Source organism: Hippocampus zosterae, chromosome 17 (assembly GCF_025434085.1).
Source record: "Hippocampus zosterae strain Florida chromosome 17, ASM2543408v3, whole genome shotgun sequence".
NCBI classification, from domain to species: Eukaryota; Metazoa; Chordata; class Actinopteri; order Syngnathiformes; family Syngnathidae; genus Hippocampus; species Hippocampus zosterae.
The window spans coordinates 8,729,564-8,747,721 of record NC_067467.1 but is presented as its reverse complement, the minus strand read 5'-3'; the positions used below and the strand labels follow the sequence as shown (position 1 = coordinate 8,747,721).

The 18,158-nt window shown below is 47.3% G+C and overlaps 2 protein-coding genes across 6 annotated transcripts; one reads left to right on the top strand and one right to left on the bottom strand.

Moving 5' to 3' along the window:
• Nucleotides 1-745: 745 nt before the first annotated feature.
• Nucleotides 746-13,872, bottom strand: zgc:158376 (uncharacterized protein LOC100101643 homolog). 4 transcript variants are annotated; one of them, XM_052049869.1, is made up of 12 exons: nt 13,480-13,871; nt 12,174-12,362; nt 11,159-11,302; nt 10,992-11,078; nt 9,821-9,982; nt 9,569-9,601; nt 8,401-9,494; nt 5,726-5,889; nt 5,403-5,564; nt 4,589-4,825; nt 3,750-4,028; nt 746-1,117 (listed from the first exon to the last, which is right to left on the bottom strand). In XM_052049869.1, exons 2-11 carry the CDS (start codon nt 12,345-12,347, stop codon nt 3,796-3,798), a joined length of 2,490 nt encoding a protein of 829 aa, XP_051905829.1. In that variant the 5' UTR covers nt 12,348-12,362; nt 13,480-13,871; the 3' UTR covers nt 746-1,117; nt 3,750-3,795. The 4 variants fall into 4 exon arrangements, with proteins under 4 accessions (XP_051905829.1, XP_051905828.1, XP_051905830.1 ...); XM_052049868.1 differs by having other exon boundaries at nt 746-4,028; XM_052049870.1 differs by lacking the exon at nt 9,569-9,601 and having other exon boundaries at nt 746-4,028; nt 13,480-13,872.
• Nucleotides 13,873-14,582: 710 nt separating this feature from the next.
• ube2m (ubiquitin conjugating enzyme E2 M) lies at nt 14,583-16,953 on the top strand. Of its 2 annotated transcripts, XM_052049954.1 has the most exons (6): nt 14,587-14,985; nt 15,713-15,807; nt 15,900-15,938; nt 16,021-16,124; nt 16,216-16,279; nt 16,369-16,953. In XM_052049954.1, exons 1-6 carry the CDS (start codon nt 14,874-14,876, stop codon nt 16,507-16,509), a joined length of 555 nt encoding a protein of 184 aa, XP_051905914.1. In that variant the 5' UTR covers nt 14,587-14,873; the 3' UTR covers nt 16,510-16,953. The 2 variants fall into 2 exon arrangements, with proteins under 2 accessions (XP_051905915.1, XP_051905914.1); XM_052049955.1 differs by lacking the exon at nt 15,900-15,938 and having other exon boundaries at nt 14,583-14,985.
• Nucleotides 16,954-18,158: the final 1,205 nt, after the last annotated feature.

Below are 18,158 nucleotides of genomic sequence, written 5' to 3'. Positions count from 1 at the left end.
TTAGTTTTTAAAATGACGTGGCTTGACATTGCGTTTTGGTTGACAGTCTGAAGGAAAATTCGCGGTGACATCATCGGCTCGTGACACAAGTGACTTGACTTTGAAGATCTCGTCATCGTCACACGTTAACGTCTGACGAGAGAGTTGACGTAACATTTTCTCACACGGGCGATATTCGCAAAGTTGGAAATGTTCGGCAAAAGGAGTTTGTTATTTTGCTAGCTATGTACAAATACAACCTGTTCATTTTCTGTCATAGTATCGCACCTTTAACGTACATTCATTGTGATATTGCGCTATTGGCATTTTAGCGCGGAATTCATTCACGTTTTCCTTGTTTTCATGTAAACATTCAGTCCTGTCAACATTTTTTTGCATGTGTACTGATTAATAGCAGGTGTTTGTTCGTGTTCTTATGCCATGAAATTACATAATCAAAGAGAACTTGCCATTTTTAAGCACTTCTGATTAAGAAGTAATTTGTAAAAATGACCCACACACGGTGACTAACCAATTTGTGGAAAATAGGAAATTGACCACACTTGGACATACAGGTTTTGGCCCAATTCCAGCCTTGCGTTTATCGAACATTTTTATTCATTGGATGTGTGCTTATTAAAAAGTAGCTGTTTATTATAAGCATGTCATGTGTTGATGACATGTCCTGCATCGGACAGGATGTCAGGTAGGGCGAAGCTCCAGCCACCCGAAGAGCACAGACGTCTTATAACTTAAAAAAATGAAATTTAAAAAAAACAACTCATTGGTTCTTTATTTGTTTTACAGTAGTCACTCATTCGTCATAGCTGCCTTGAGTTGCTCTTTTGCTTTTTCTTCCAAGTTGCCTCCTCATCTTCCCATCAACACAACGGAAGAGTTTTGGACAAAGTATAAGAACAACAAAATGACAAAATCAAATAAAATGCCCCTTTTTACAAGAAAACACATTTTGGCAAAGGATGGATGAAGGTCCTGATGATCCAGTGCATTCGAAAATATCCAGAAATACAAATACATCGATTCAGCGCGTGTACAGCTAAATAGTTAAGAGCTAGGAGGACCTTCGTCCAATCAGATTTCATCACCCCACTTGTTGCCAGGCAACTTGGAGGCTGACCTGCACAAGATGGGAAAAGTGGAATTAAAAAAAAAAAACACCCCCCCCCCACACACACACACACAATCAACATGTGAGTTGACCAGCAAACTTGGCACGACACGGCTAACGGGAAGCCAACCCTGCTAGCATCCTGCTAGCTCGTGACCATGGGGACTTTTAGACAGTGGACTTAGACAGTTGCTAATGAACAACTCCAGAATTCACTCTAATAAGATTTTTATATAGTGGACTAAATAGTTGACTCTAGGACTGAAACAATAAGTCCTTAATCATATATATGTATATATATATGTATATATATTGTTAGCTATTTTTATATAGTGAACTCTATAGTTGAGTGATCAACTTGATGACACAAGGTGAACAGGAAGCAAACCTTGCAATCATCCAGCAAGCTGGCACTCTGCCAGCACTGCTAGCAAGTAAAATAAGGAGCGATTTGACAAGCCGCTGCTGAACGGCCACAATTTGTCACAGTTTTGTCCGACCAACAGTCAAAGACTTGTGTAAACAATTGAAAAATGAAGCTTATTTCAACATTTGGTAAGCTTTTGTTCTTTTCATTCGGTGAGTTTTCCGACTTTTTATCACCCATCTGTGAGCGCGCCACCAAACGCTAGCTGACAAGCCCGGTCTCTAACATGCTAATGAGCTAGGAAAATCATCTCAAATTGATTTTCGTTAACCGATTCATAGCATTACAAGCGTCGGGTGATCTGTTACCAACACTGTTAGCTTGCTGCTAGTCAAGTTGACGACATACAAGACAGAGTTAGCATAGAATGGCGAGTCACCAAACCGAGAGGGCTTTTCAGAAAAACCATGTGCTTGCCGAGACCGCCGACCGTTTTGGAGTGACAAAACATGCAACCGTGAACACTGGAGTCCATGTGTGCACATACCATATGACAAGCGGAACAACGGCTAGTTAGCCTAGCTTAACAGGAAGCGTCCTCTGACATTCACCTCTAAAATTGTTTTACTTGTCTTCTTCTTCAATTACTGTTGCTAAAATGCAAAAGCCAACACAGCATATTTTTGTGCCAACTATGCTAACATGAACCAGATCATCATCTCCAAAAGAGCACATTTCCTTAAAGGGGAACTAAACCCAGGAATACATACATTTGCATGCAAGATGTTCTTCACATCGATGCATCAAAATGTCTGACTTTTCAAGTAAAATAGTGGAAATGGAACAATAATAGGCGAGAAGAGCAGTGTATTAGTGGTGTTTGAAGTGCTCATTCCACAAAGATGGTGGCCGCATGTCACATAACTAATTTGACTGAGCGTGCTTTGTTCAAGCTTTATGTGGGCCTATGAAACTGTCTTGAAAGGGAGGCGGCTTGGTGAATAAATATGAGTGAATGCTAATATTTAGAAACATATTTTGTATATTTAAGGAAAAAGCATCAGTTAAGACAGGGGTACCTGGGTATGTGTGCATGCATGCGTATGCGCGCCTGTGCATGGGTGAGCATGTATGCATGCACGTGGTAACGGGTCGTTCGCGAGAGGTTGGTTGGTTAAAAATTAGATGTTCGTTCAAACAAGGTCGGGCACCCATGAGTAAAAATATATGCACATTTAATTTCAAAAAAGGCTTGACATCTTTGGTTTAGTTCCCCTTTAAACCTGAACAGCACAGCAAGACTAGCTTCAGATCCACAGTATTATGACTTGGCCTAGTTCGGTAGCGTATGACTCAGCTTAGCCTAGCAAAGAACGTCTTAACAAGAGGGAAGACTTCCTGCAGTTGTGCTGACATGCAGGTGAACGGGGGCAGAGGCCAAAACCGTAGAAACCAGGAGGACTTTCTTTCAAGTCAGTACACTGCTCGGCACCGGTTTAACCCAAGTCACGTGGTTTATGGACGCCATGTTGTCTCTATTCCTGCCTTTACCTTGCATTATTAGCTTCAGGGCACATTTTGGCCTTTTGAAGTGGATTTTATGCTGTATTGTGTCCAAAGGCTTGCTTGTCTGGGCCGTCGGCTGTTTTAATCGTCCCTGACTCGGTGCGAGGATGCATTGGTTCCCAAAAGGAGGATGCCAGTGGGAGATGAACCCGACACTACATTCATCAAATACAACCTCAGCAATATGATGCATCATTACTTTGAAGATATGAAAAATAAGTTGGTGTCAAAAAAATGTTATGTCTTAAGACCAGGGGTGCTTGCCTTGGTAACAAATAAACTAGCTAACAAAAACAAAAAAAACCCTAGGTTGTCTTCATATCACGAGCATCTTCCTCCTCCTCGCGCATTTAGTGGCTGCGATGCTACCGTCAGATGAACATCACAGATAAACATTGTGAGCTTTCTGTGGAAAAGATCTATTCTGTATAATCCATTTTGGAATCTAATTAGTTGCAATGCTTGCGATGTGTCAAGCAGTGGGACAAGATGGCGCCCGCGCACATTGGTTGATTTCTACGGCTTTGGGTTGGGGTTCGTGAAAGTTGTGGTCTCTTGGGGTGTGCGGGCTCATTTACATGAAACTACAGAGACAGACAGACAGACAGACAGAGACACGCACACACGCGTTTGTACAGAGAACAAATATGTACACGCTCAGAGGTATGCCAACACATTTCTCCTCTTTCTTCTCCTCCTCCTCCTCACCTGTAGTGTTCTCAAATGTCCCATGATGCCACGGGGCACTTAGCGTTTAGCTGTTCTTTAGCAGCGTCCTGTCCTCAGGCGGACAGGAAGTGGAAGCAGCGAGCGTGGCGTTGGAGACGGAGGAAGCGGACGAGGACGAAGACGAGGACTGCTGTGCCGGGAAGCAGAGGAGTTGTCCCGCTTCGGCGGGAAGCAGCGAACACGACCGAAGGTCCACCGTCTGCAGGGACGGACAACGGCGCAACAGCGGGACGCTCTGCTCAGTCACCTTCACACAACCTGCCACACATTCACAAACACACACACGCTATTGGTTACGTGCCCGACGCAAGGGTCATTAGATGATACAGAGCCGCAACCAACCATTGTTTTCATCATCCATTATTTTTTCAATCAATCAACAACAACAAAAAATATATATTTTGATAATTTCCACTTTTCTTCAAAAACAGGACATTATAAGAAAATTACAAACCCATTTCCAACGAAGTTAGGACACTGTGTTAATCAGAAATAAAAACAGAATACCATAAATTGCAAATCATGGTCAGTCGATATTTAATTGAATATGCTAAAACGATATCTTGTCGTCACATTCTGTTTTTATTCCTGTTTAACACAACTATCATTGGAATTGGGATTGTTTTGACAGAAACGAGAGATGGTTTGACGTCGAGAGGCTGAAATTCACAGCATTTGGACAATTTGCAGTAAAACAAGGTTTGGTCAATATTCGATGTCTTGACAATTAACCAATGAATTGCTGCCCCGCCACTTGATTTGCTTTGGCGGGCCACAAAACATGCACACGGGGGAAGCTGAGCGTGTGGTGAGCATACCTGCCAGGTTGAGGTGCGTAAGGGTATGTCTGAGCGGCGAGGTGGGCGCAGCCAGCGTGGCCACACTGTGATCCGACACGTTGGCGCAGTGGCTGAGGTCCAGCTTGGCCAGACGCGGCACAAAGCGCACCAGCAGGCGGGATGCCGCGTCCGACAGGTCCAGCCCGGACAGCCGCAGCTCCGTCACGTTGTGAAAACGGCCCGCTCGCGGCTCCGCGCCGCCACTGCCGCCGCGCCCTGGACAGCCAATCAGAAAGGGACTACCGAAATCATCCCTTTGTTGTCGTGAGACCGTCAGTTATTTCAAGCTTAAAAGGTTGCTTGGAAAAAAAAAAGGAAATTTTCCCTGCCATATCTTAACACTAAAATTTAAATGTTACTGTGACACTAAAAAAAACTTAAGCATGAAATACTTGGATGCAAAAAAAAAAAACCCACAATATTTACTCATTTGTATCACCCGTCAGGAAAAATCAGGATGCCGAAAGCACTGACTAGCGGGGAGAAAAACATGATTCGATCAGTTTCTTCTTTGGTAGTTGCTTCACGCCTTTTCAGTGCACTGCTGTTGATATAGCGCCTCCGTAGTGGTACAACACTGCAACTGCAGTTAAAATACGCAGCTGCCACAGAGGGACATCAATCGCTCAATCAGCACAGCTGAAGCTTTACGCCGTGTTGAGCGATATCGATCGGTCTGGCTCGGGGTGGCACTCATTTTTCAATACAGGAAAAATGCTGCTTTGGTCCTTAAACTAGCCAAGGCACGACATCGGCCCCAATAGCATATACGGTTTGCGGGTGGCGTGCTCACCTGTCCTGCTGTCGGGGGGTGGGGCCAACAGCTCCCTCAGGTGAGCGTCCTTCAAGTCGTCCACACCGCTCAAGTCCAACATGCGTAAACACGACCGCACGCCCTGACACAACGCCGACACCGCCGGCCACGCCACGCCCGCCACCGTCAACTCCGCCAGGCCTGGAGCACATAAACACATATGTTACACACTAAAACACGCACGTGGACACACGTAGTACGAATCAAAGATTTGGACCGTTGTGCGGCCGAAAATGTGGACACGGCCTCCGCGTGGTTGACAGGTAGTGCATATGCGAGCGAGGACGGAGAGTCAGGCAGACCTGGCAGGCGGCTGATGAGCCAGACGAGCTGCTTCTTGGAGATGTTGGTGTGTCCAAGGTTGAGCGAGACGGGCTGCCTGCGAATGATCCCGCTGAGCATGGGCGGCGTGATGGAACGCTGTCGGCTCAGGTCGATCCGACTCCACAGACGCTTGTCGCAACACCTGCATCGCCACGGCAACCACACGGGCCAGCGTTACTTATGACTGTCGGGGCTATGTGAAAAACTGCAGTGATTCCCAAGCAGCGGGCCGCAGGAAATGATCCAATTGGACGCCGCCGCTCAGAAACGATGAGGGCTTAACTAAAAAATAAGGCTGTTGTGTCTCTCTATGGCAGCAACGTGTCGTGACGAGCACAGCAATTAATGTACATTTATGAACGCGTATCCGCTTTTTGCAATGTACAAATCGACGTGATGACAAGTTTTCAATTTCTCATGTTCAGACAAATCTATTTCAGGTTAAGGGATGTTCTCTTCGGCCTGAAACAGGACCCCGCATATAGCTTCTGATTTGCAGATTTGTTTTCAAATTTAGTCGATGTATTTGAATATGTGTTTGAAATATTTTTTTGGGGGGCAGGGGGAATTTCCCACATTTTTGCAGAAAACATTGAATGTTTTTCAGCATTTTGGGAGGAATTTCGTCGGGGTTAAAAAAAAAAAAAAGTACAGCTCCCCCAAAAAAGGAACATTTTTTCCCCCCATGCACTTTAGTGGGTGTCAGTTTGATGAAACTTGACCCACTACTCGTAGGCTGCTGGCTGGTTGGTATCGCCTGCCAATATCGGTGGTCGACCGTATGCCTATCAAGACAATGGTTGCGTCTACATCTTCTAAGATTGTCCTAGAAGACGATCGTGTGGTCTGAGGTGTGCTAAGAATGCATTTGTCCCGATAATCGGGTCCCTATGGGTCATTCTTTATATTGTGTTCCAAAATTTCCCACTAAAAACCTTCATATTTGTGACATGAACAAGGAAACAGCCATAAATTAAAATAATTTGTCCAAGCGATGTCGTTTTTTGAGTGGGTTCACCAGACGACAACAAGCCTATTTTTATTTTTTTTAACAATGTTTGAGAAATCCCGTGTCAGTCGGGAGGGCCTGCCTTGGCTAACGCTTCAGCCCCACCGCTTCCTGGTGTGACGTACCACAGCGGCAGGCGGTGACGAAGGCTGAAGCATCAGCACGAAACCATCAATCAGTTAAGACAACTTGTTTTTACCCCCCCCCCCCCCACAAAATGGCTCTGAACACGTGAAATCTACATTTTCTCATAAAATATAGTAGCCACAAAAAGCGGGGTTATTAGACTACGCTCATACTGCAGGTCCTGTCCGATTTTTTTCACGTCAATGTGGTGAGTAGAATTGCGATTTTTTTTCCTTCCCCAAATCAGACCCAGACTTCTGCACATAGTCTGTGGGCATCAATGGGACGCGACTGCAGTAGACGCGCTCCTCCGACGGTGTGCCATCAAAAGGTGATTAGTCATCACAATTCATTGCCAAAACAGAAAAGTCGGCAAAAAAAATTTTTGATGGGGAAAACGAAATGGGACACCACGGACCAGATTTGGTCCTGTCCTTCCAACACTTGCCATGCCAAGTGACATGCTCTTTTGCCACTTGACCTTTCGCAATGCAAGCGACGCCATCAAAGGACGGCACTGAGTGACAAAGCCCAAAAGGGCCTTCTTAACCTGCAGTGTGAACGTAGCCTTCGGCCTCTTAGGCGTGAGGTGTCAGGATGAGACCAAAATGCAGCACCTTTTTTTAATCAGATTGTGAACTAAAAGTTCAACAATTGATGACTTGACAACTATTTGGATAATGGCTGAATCATTTTGAGACCTCATATTGATATTTTCTGAATTCTCAGAACAACAGCAAATATTCTCTCTTTGGTTTCTGTAATCCTCCATGAATGCAGGGGGATTATTTTAGTATTGAATCCAAATTTTTAAAAAATTGCAAACTGTGACGTTTTTACTTTGGAAAACTATCAGCAATATTTTGGGCCATTTTCTGACATTGGTGAGGGAGCAAACGACAAATGATGAGCCGGCTTCACAAGGCAGACTTTCTTGCCATTTCGATTTTCGCGCAAGGTCGGTTCCATTTTAAAGTGGAACAATTCGATTTTGTGGGATTATGATTCCATTTGAAATGGTCCAGCTCTGTTGTGTGATGCACTGAGTTTGTTGTGTAAATGAGGCGTTTTATCTCTCCATTAAAAGAAGATTCTGTATGTATCGCAATCCAATTGAAAGCGGGACGATTCGGTTCCATACGATGCGCTCGAATGTTTTACCTCAAAACCGTTATTCTGGTTTGACCCGATTGGTTTTATCGTACACTCCAAATAGAAATGTTTTGAAGCGATTCATTGAAATGAATAATTAACAGATTAATCGGTTATTAGAGTCATGGTTAGTTTGCACCCCTCGAGTTTCACTGCTGCCATCCTTGTCAAATAGCAAATTGTGGAAAAAGTACCGAAACCTTCGGTCGTTGGACATTTTGAAGTTCACACAAGGTCAGACAAAATTCAGCTGATTGCATTTCAGGCTCATCCTGCAACGTCACCCCAAAAACGCCCAACATAGGACACCCGATGAGCTTGGGAATCACTTGTGTGGAGTACGGACGGACGGACGGACTGACTGACCAGCGGCTCCACGTGCGACACACGCGCATGCACAGGCACAGCTCACGCTGGGTGAGGAAGGTGAAGACCCACAGCCAGGCGTCGCGCGTCATTATGTGCGCGCGGCCCGAGTCCAGCGGGAGGCAGCTGGGCTCGGGGCAGGCGGGCGGCGGCCTCACCAGGTGGCGCTCCATCTGGACGGGACGCGGCGGCGACGGCACGGCGGGAGGGCTGCGCTTCATCACGTGCGAACGCCCCGCCGCCCCGGAACAGGGCGAGGCCGCCGTGGCCGACACCAGCGGGCCGCCGCTACCGCCCCCTCCTCGCCCCCCGTTGGAAGTGGGGACAGAGTTCCTCTGTCGGCTCTTGTTGCCTTTGGTCCCGCCCCCCGCCGCCCCGCCATGTCTGTGATTGGTCAACAGGCCGCTGGTGTTCTCCTTTTCGCCGCGTGCGCGTCCGTTGCGTGGCTCCTGCCCATTGCTGTGTTGTGAGGACGGGGCCATTTGATTGGATGAGAGCGGCGAGGGCGGCGGGAGGGACGAGTTTTTCCCAACTCTGTCTGAAGGCAGCGGCTCGGCCTCGTCTCCGTCTATCGCGGCAGATTTTCTCCCCCGCGGTGCAGAGGCTTCTCCTACTCCGGGCGTGTCTCCGTCTCCTCTCCGCCGCACTTTGTCTCCCGCCCGCTCCTCTTCCTCCCGCTCCTCGTCCTCATCGTCCGACTCGTCACTTGCGCTGAAACCCAACTCCGCCAGCCGCCGGTCCCGCTCGTTGCGGCTCCGTTCCGTCCGTCCTGAACCGCTGTTGCCATGAGTGACGGGAGGCGGTGAGGAGGGCGAGGACGCTCCTACCCTGCGCAGCGAGCTGTCCGAGTCTGATTCTGAGTCCGACTCAGAGCTGGAGGACGACGACGACGACGAGGAGTCGGGCCGGCGCTCCAGCAGGCACATCCTCTTAAAGCGTTCCAGTTTTTCCCGGTGATGCGAGCGCTGATCTGTGCTGGATGCCCCGCCTCCCAGTCCATCGCCCGTTGCTGTCACAAAGGAAGAGGAACCCAGAGACGACCCTCCCGCTGAGGAGGCGGGGCCATTGGACTCTGCTTCTTCTTGTTTGGGCTTCTAAAAGCAGGACGCAAGAGCACAGGTCAGAATCAACTCAAAAGAACGACAACGGAAGAAAACGTGAAGTGCACCTTTTTGAGACGTTTCTCGTGCGCACCCTTCATCTAAAAGAAAAGACACGTTTATCGTGAGGAGCAGAGCAAGTGACCGGTCGTTTTAAAATCCCGGATTTCTTCACGACAGTGCTCCTTAACCTTGTTTGATGAGACTCAGAGATCTTGGCGAGTCAGTGTCAGGTGTTTGCCAGAGAGCAACACTGTGTGTGTGTGTGTGTGTGTCCATGAATGCTTTTTCACTCCACATGTAGCATGGCGCCGCCTGACCTTTTTCTTGGGTCCGCCATCCAAGGGCAGCATCTCCTTCCTCCTCTTGTGCCCGCCTTCCAGCCTGGGCGCCTCCTTCTTGGGTGGGGGATCGTCAGTCAGCTTCCAGCGGCCCAGCTCACCGTTGTCCAGGCGCCTCTTGGCCAACATGTCAGCTTGCTCCTGTGGGTGCACACAAGACCAGGGTGATGGGGGGGGGGGGGCCTGCTGAACAGGGCGGGATCCAAAGGACTTTCGAAATGCTACGTAGCTACAGCAGACATATTTGCGTGACATCATCGGCTGTGCTGTGGATTTCAACGAATTTACATTTTTTTGCAACCAATAATGTATCTTTGCTTTGTTCAGACCCTTCAGCATTTGATACTTAAAAATGGATTCATTAACTATTTTCTCAATCGGTGGAGAAAAAAAAATCCCGGAGCTGTGCCTGCTTGCGCTGTGTTGCATCTGGCAGAACAATTACATGTCGTCAAATGAAAATACTAATACTTTCGAAACCCCCGCGTGTTTGTTGAATTTCTGACGAGGAGAATGTTGGTTATCCAAATACAGGATGGAGACAATGAACAGTTTCTTCGACGCTTTTAATAACAGAATATTCTGGGCATCCGCGGTTTACAGACAATGGCTGCGGTGGTCACGAGTGCAAAGGAGGGAGGGATTCACATCATATTTATATTACCAGAAGGGCAGTGCCGAAACACAAGGTGTGAAATCAGAACTTCCGTTTCTCCTAAACCGTTTCTTAGCTTGTATCAACTGGTGCATTCCTGTCTGTTCGCCTCTACAAGGTCTCCAGGAGGGAGTGTTCCAATTTTAAGTGATGATTGCTTCAAGGACGCAGAGTCTCGCTGCGAGCATGTGAAAGTTATACATCATGGCTAAATATGAGCAGAATACACACTTCACCCTACATGATTTTCTGTCCTTTGCCAAAGTTGTGCAAGTGTGAACTGTGTGATTCCTTCCGAGCATTTGGAGGGCTTAAAGGTGTGTGTTGAAATGTGTGTGTTGAGCAGTAAAAGTGAACCTACATGCCAACCGAATGTTGGACGTGGTCTTGGCACGATCTCAATTGTTCTATTCATATATATATATTTTTTTTTTAATCCCAAAAACATCTGCGCACGCGCCTGCTCACAAGATTATGGTGGCACCAGTCACTGACCTTGCTGGTTTTCCCCTCCTTGTGGCACTTGGGACACTCCCAGCAGTTGGGAATCTCGTCGTTGATGATGCCCTCCGCCTTGCCCATCTGCCACCGCGCAAAGCACACGAATGCACGTCAGGCGGGCTTCTCGTGGGTGTCGCCGGGCAACAAGAAGCGGAACCCACCTTGAGGCAGCGTGGGTGGATGATTTCGTTGCAGATCGTACATTCCATCAGGCTCAGGCTGAACTTGTCCTCGTCGCCCTCTACGGTGTCCTCCTTCCCCGCCTCGCCACACGCCAGGCACACCGCCGTGTGCGGGAGTACGGGCTGCACGCAGAGTTCACAAGTCAGTGACCATGCCCGCCGCGATTGTGTCAATATTGTAGCCCCTTGAGATTTAACTGAGCCCGATTAACGACTTTTACCAGAAAAAAAATGCAATAACATTCCACTAATTTCGTGCCAAGATAAATGAGAAACGCCATAGATGATCTCCAGTAAAATGATGGCAATTGTAAATCTTCACACCAAAAATAGCATCCGCCAATGCTCACAGGCTTCTACTCGATGTGCAATGTGGGAACAATGTGAACGATTTTGTTTTGAGCATCGTGTAACACACCGTTTGTCTTCTTTTAAGGGAATGAAGGACATAGACAACTGACACCTTCACACTGGAAATCATCATGCTTTCAAAATAATGAGGCCACTTGTTACTGTTGTGGCTCAATCAGAAGAGCCAGGAAGAATGCGAGAGAGTGAAGGAGTGAGAGAGAGGAGAAAGCAAGATGGAAAGAGGGAGCAAGAGAGAGAAAGAAAGAGATAAGGAGAGAGAGAGGAGAGCGAGGGACCAAGACAGTGAATGAATGAGAGAGAGAGAGAGAGAGAGAAGAGTGAGAGACATCGCGTGAGACGGAGGGAGCAAGAGTGACGTGTAAGAGACAGAAAGTGAGAAAGAGGGAGTGAGAGAAACAGTGAGAGAGGACAAAAGAGGAATGGGGAAAGAAGGAGAAAAACAGTGAGCGAGCGAGTGAAGGGGCACGCATTTTTGTTTCTCACTAACTAGCTGGCCAGAAGCTGAGCAGCAGTGTGTTTGTTTGCCACTTCGGCTTGTTGCGTCTTCCACGCTAGACTCAGCAAGAATTTGGCCCCATTTGGTACCTTCTCGTTAGCATGTGGCGTGTTGTGTGCGTCTCACCGCCGTGCACTGCCTGAGCAGGCAAGATTGCTTCATACGTCCGGGCCCCCCAAACTTCTTCATGTCCTTGCAGAAGTGACACTCGCCGCACTCGCTGCGGGTGCACGCCTGGCAGCGGCGGCACCGCGTCCTCCTGCGCCTCGCCCCACCGCCCAGCGCCTTACTGCCCGACATCCCACAACGAGTCAGCTGTAACGACAACAAAGACAAACGTGTCAGTACACTCACCATCTTGGTGCAATTTCCTCCAGAACAAATCAATTTGTCATCCGTCGCAGTTTGCAACGTCACATACTGATTTGGACACAATGACTCGAGAAAACCTTCAGGAATTTCGACCTACGCCAGCTGACTGAAACTTGACAGCCAATCAGGAAGGTCTTTCTCATGATTTCAAATTGACAGTGCAGAAAATGCACAAAAATAATTTGATGACCGACTTCCTGGTTAACGATATATTTTGTGTTATGTGTTCTGAAAGCGCTTTTACTAAGTTGCTGCTGTTGAGACAGTGTATAAAAATAAAGTTGAGTTCAAAGGCTGAAATTAAACAATGGCTAAAACAATTGTCAAGTAATTTGATAATTAATTAGTTGTTGGGTGACTCACAGTTACACCTCAGTTTTTTTTAATATATTTTTTAGAAAAGGACCATTCAACCTACACAAAAATTCTGCAGTTCGTAGTTCGTCGCAACCCAAACTGCGATTTTCTAAATTCTTAGCCATTCCAACCAGATGCAGCATTTGAGACATCATTCAAAATATATTAAAACAACAACCAATATGGGGAACTGTGCTGCCAGTTCAGTATACTCCCATAAAAACAATGTCAACATAATTTGATTCTCGGTTTCGGACTGATTCATTCTATTTCAAATTATTTGAATGAAACATTGGTTTAGGGTCTCGATTAACAGATGTGGAGTTAAAACCCCATCTATCTTCATACCACATCTGTGTGTACTTGCAGAACACCAACACGGTGTGAGGTCAAAGCTTGTTCCTGTGCTTTCTTGTGATACTAATATGCAGCTACGAATCATCACTGGATCACGTGATCAATGGGCATCACAAAGCATTCAGCTAGTACAATTAGCAAGCATCAGGAAGGCAGGCAGCAGCACCTGAAGGGTGCTAACCGTTCACGCGCGCGCACGCGCACACACACACACACACGCACACACACACAAGCCCCCTCCGTGAACAGGGAACATGGGCTAACATGCTAAGCCTTTAGCATCGCTTTGGCTCTTGATTCAGAGCTCGCGTGCGCGCGCACGGCCGTTGTTGTCATTGTCACCTACCTCTGGCTATCAGCTCGCATGCTCGTGCCTCGCACATTAGCAACAAGATTAGCCGTCCAACCAGCTAGCCGCGATAGCTTGTCGTCAGTCCCTGCGTCCGTCCGTCAGCTTCCTTGTTTGGTTGCTGCCGTCTCACGCGCGCTTCATGCCGCCGATAGCCTCTGGCTAGTTCCTGGCCAGCTAGCCCGGCGCAGCCGATATGTTTATGATCAGACAACTAATAGTTATTGAGGAAGAAGAGGCGAAGGGCGAAGTGCTGCTGCTGTGGGACTAGCCCATTCACCCCCCTCTCTCTCTCTCAATCACTCGCTCGCTCTCTCTCACTCACTCTCTCCGCCGCGCACCTCGCAGCGCGCGCGCTCCAGCGTTCTACTTCCCGAGCTTGTTCACTACACGTGCGCGCTGCTATCCCTCCGCATAAAGTAGTGCCAATAGTCAGTCCCTCCCTCCACAGCCTGTCGCAAATCAAGAAGCAGGACCTGCGCTTTCGTTTTCTTGTCCCAACCCACCCATCATTATTGAACAAAAAGATACATAACGATACAAAAAATAAACGCTACAAAAACATACGGTGGTCATGGGTCAACAATATAATAATAAAAAAAGACATTGAAATGGGAGCACAATTTCAAGGTTTTTATAGCTTTCTTGTTTTCAACACCAGACACTGAAAAAAAATAATGTTACAGTTCTTTCATAAGGACACAACAGAAAATCTGTTACACCTTTGGGCCACATGCTCTCCCCGGTCGTGTGTGTGTGTGTGTGTGTGTGTGTGTGTGTGTGTGTGTGTGTGTGTGTGTTGGACGCGAACGGTTCGGTAGCGTGCAATGACACGCTCACGTTGAAGACGTCACACAGGTGGCCGCGGGCGCGCGCGCGGACTCGTGCGCGGGTTCCGAGGAGACAAGTCAGCATTTAAAAATACAAGTCAACAAATGCCGCAATCTGGCCCTTTTGGCGGATATGATATCAAATGCAGAAATGCATCATGGGACTTGCAGTTGTCGTCACAATTTAATGATTCGACTCACTAGAGTCACAGTGGAATCACTGGAATACAGACAAATATATTTTCTGAAATAAAGCGTACAAGTAAGTACAAGTAAAAAGTCAAAGTCCTATTTGAGTAACAGGTATTCTAAGTGTTTTGCAGCGAGTCAACCCCGAACCCCTCGCTAGCAGTTAGCATGTAGCAGCTCGGCTAGCAGGCTAGGCTCGGCTCGGCTAGCGGCGTGTAATTGGTTGACGTGCGCCGGTCGGGTCGGCTCGTCTATCAACATTCGGGTGCTGTTGGGACGGAACACACTCCCCAGCCAGCCAGCGAGCAGGCGACGCGGACTCGGCGAACACGGATCGGAGGCGTCGTTGTGCGTCTCATCCCGCGAGTGAAGATGATTAAGCTCTTTTCCCTCAAGCAGAAGAAAGACGAGGAATCTGCTGGAGGAAACCGAACCGGAGCCGGCGGTAAAAAAGCCAGCGCGGCCCAACTACGAATACAGAAAGGTGCGCTCTTTCACTAATACACAAACACACACTTTTACACCTCTGGATCTACATAGATGTGTGTGCGTACGTCTGCGTTAATCTATTTGGAATTGTTGAAACACAACTACGAGCTTGTCACTGCTCTCAACACAAGAATATGCTCGGCTAGCACTTAGCCACAGCGGCTCACTGCTAGCGAGCTGACTCTCGCTAGCCCAGCCTCCACTGACAACATACACACAAAACATATTTCACGGCTGGTTAGCAGCTAACAACGCTAGGTCTCCCGACTGCGCTCTTTGTGCTAAACTGTTAGCGCACATGGGTGCTTGCTGTATTAGCACCCCCAACGTCATGACACCTGCAGGGGTCACGTGAGCAGGCCACACCTGCCAGGTTTCGGGCACCACCCCTTGCTCATATCCCAGTGACATCAATGCCTGTGATGACATAACATGCAAAATGCAGAGCAAAACTGTTAATCATGTGGTCTTGCAACTATGCCATGCGGCTAATGCTTCATTTTAAGAGGTGTCTATAAGATATGATCAATGAGTCAACAAAAACTAGTTGAAGCTGCCAAACACGGCAAGTGATTTTGAAAATGCCTGTTTTGGATGCCCACAAATAGACAGACAGCGTTTTATTTGGAGGGGGTCTGTTCCAGACACGACTTGACTTTTTTTATTTTATTGCAAAGGGGTTTCTTTTAGATACTGATGGTATTTGAAAATGTGTGTTTCAGACATCAATGAGTTGAACCTGCCGAAGACATGTGAGATCAACTTCCCTGATGACGATGACCTCCTCAACTTCAGACTCATCATCTCACCCGATGAGGTGTGTGTGTGTGTGTCCGTGCGTGCATGTGTGTGCGCGTGTGCATACACCTGTATACTCGAGTTGAGAGATGTGTTATTTTTTCCTGTTAGGGTTTTTACAAAGGAGGAAAATTTGTCTTCGGTTTTAAGGTCAGACTCAATTTTTCTTGTCACCGCGGCAATGTTATTGTGTATTTGCATGTAACATGTGGTGAGTGTGTGTGTGTTGCAGGTAGGACAGGGTTACCCTCATGACCCCCCAAAGGTGAAGTGTGAAACAATGGTGTACCACCCCAACATCGACCTGGAAGGAAACGTCTGCCTCAACATCTTAAGGTGGTCTCACTGCCTGTTTGCTGAGTCACATCACATTTCAGTGCTCGTGTGTGTAAGGGTTTTAATTGTGTGTGTGCGTTGTGTGTGACAGGGAGGACTGGAAGCCTGTGCTGACAATAAACTCCATCATCTACGGCCTACAGTATCTTTTTCTAGTGAGTGACTACTTCCTGCTTGTTGGAGGTCACGTGACTGCTGACCTCATCACGAACATCATCAGAGTGGCCCTTTGCTTGCGTTTCAGGAGCCCAACCCCGAGGACCCCCTGAACAAGGAGGCGGCTGAGGTCCTGCAGACGAACCGCCGCCTGTTTGAGCAAAACGTCCATCGCACGCTGCGTGGCGGCTACATAGGCTCCACCTACTTCGAGAGGTGTCTGAAATAGCTCCGCCAATGCCCGCAGGAAGCAACCGAGAACATTTTCGGAGGTCCCAGCCGCGCCCCTTTCTCCTCACATTTTTCTTTTCCATGACTCAGTGCTTATCATTCATGCCCAGCAGGACTCGGGGTTGTGCAGGGGTGTGGAAGGGGGCGGGGGTGGGGGCAGGGCTCGTGAATGTTGACGGCATCACAAAACGCTTTGGCTTTTCATTTGGCAGGAGGTTATGCCCCCTCCCGCCGCAAACTCCAAACAGCGCCTCCCCCCCGCAGGGGGCGAATGTCAGGTGAGGGGCGAAAGAAAGGAGCCGGACCAGTTTTGAGTTTGCTGTGGGGGTGGGGCTACGACAGGGTGGGCTGAGACAGAAAAAAAAACTGAAAAAGTGGGGCTTGTGGGTTGACATGTACATGAAGACTGCAATGATTGACGTGAATAAATTACTAACTTGAACTGTCGCTTTGAACATCTTTGCCACTGCTGACGGGTGGTGTCACACAGCTGTTTCCATTTGCCGTGTGCCCTTGTCCGGATGGTCACATGACATGGATGGCCATGCGACGTGACGACATCGTAACATCCTTCAATGTTTCCAAACATTATCTTATGGATGGGAAAACAGAAAGGGCGTGGCTAAAACCGATCCCATACATAAAACGTGTCCCCCCCAAAAAAGTCACTGCTAACGCTGCAGACATGTCGGCACCTCTGGCATTTCCTGGTTGTTGGATTCTCCCAAATTTCAAAATGAATGTTTAGTCACCACAGACTGTCGACCGCAACAAGTGAAAGAGGCAAGCACAAAGTGAAAGAGGGAAGAAGGATTCTTTTATTGTTGAATAATGCTGTCGAGGGGCCAGCTGTGGTGAAATGGCGCCTTACCTAAGAGCTACATATTATTATTACTATGTGGCCATTTCTGTTGTTGCAATTTCCATCCATCCATTCTCTGTGCCGCTTATTCGGCATGAACCGGTTACCTCGGGTATTAAAAGTCCCGAGTTCAAAACCGCCCAAACCTTTTTTTTTCTTTTTTTTTGGAGTCCTCAGTGCAGGAAAAGTGATATAATCACTTGCATTGTTAGTGGAAGCAGTCACCAGTTTGTCATTTGTTTTCATTTTATTTTGACACTTGTTTTTTAGTTCAGTTTTCATTTGTGAGTTAGTAACATGCGTTATGTCAGTTGAATGAGGTGTGTGAGGGGAGTGTCAGAAGTATTGTGTAATAAAAACATTTTATTTCAAAACTGCGCTACCTTTGTAGTAGCTGAACAATTTCCACAAATTTAATACAGCTACTATATAATAGTCCACAGAAGTTTTAATTAAGTCAAAAAAAATACTGCTTGGCTACATCACAACATGCAGTCAAGCCATTCACCAAACACTTTATCAAAATTTTTGTTCAACTTACAGAGCCTTCTGTCCATCATTGTAAACAAGCGCAAACACCAGTTGTTATTTTCATGTTTTACTTCCTTTGCGCCAGGTTGCAAACTTCGAGGTCAACTTTCACTTCAGTGGCTCCAGATGTGTTCCACTCCAGCACAAGGCTCTTAATTCTTTCCTTTGTTTGCCACATTTAGAGATCGATTGATGGGGTAGTTGAAAACTGTTGTGGGTTTATTTGATCAGAAAAAGGAACTTAGATGTCCTTT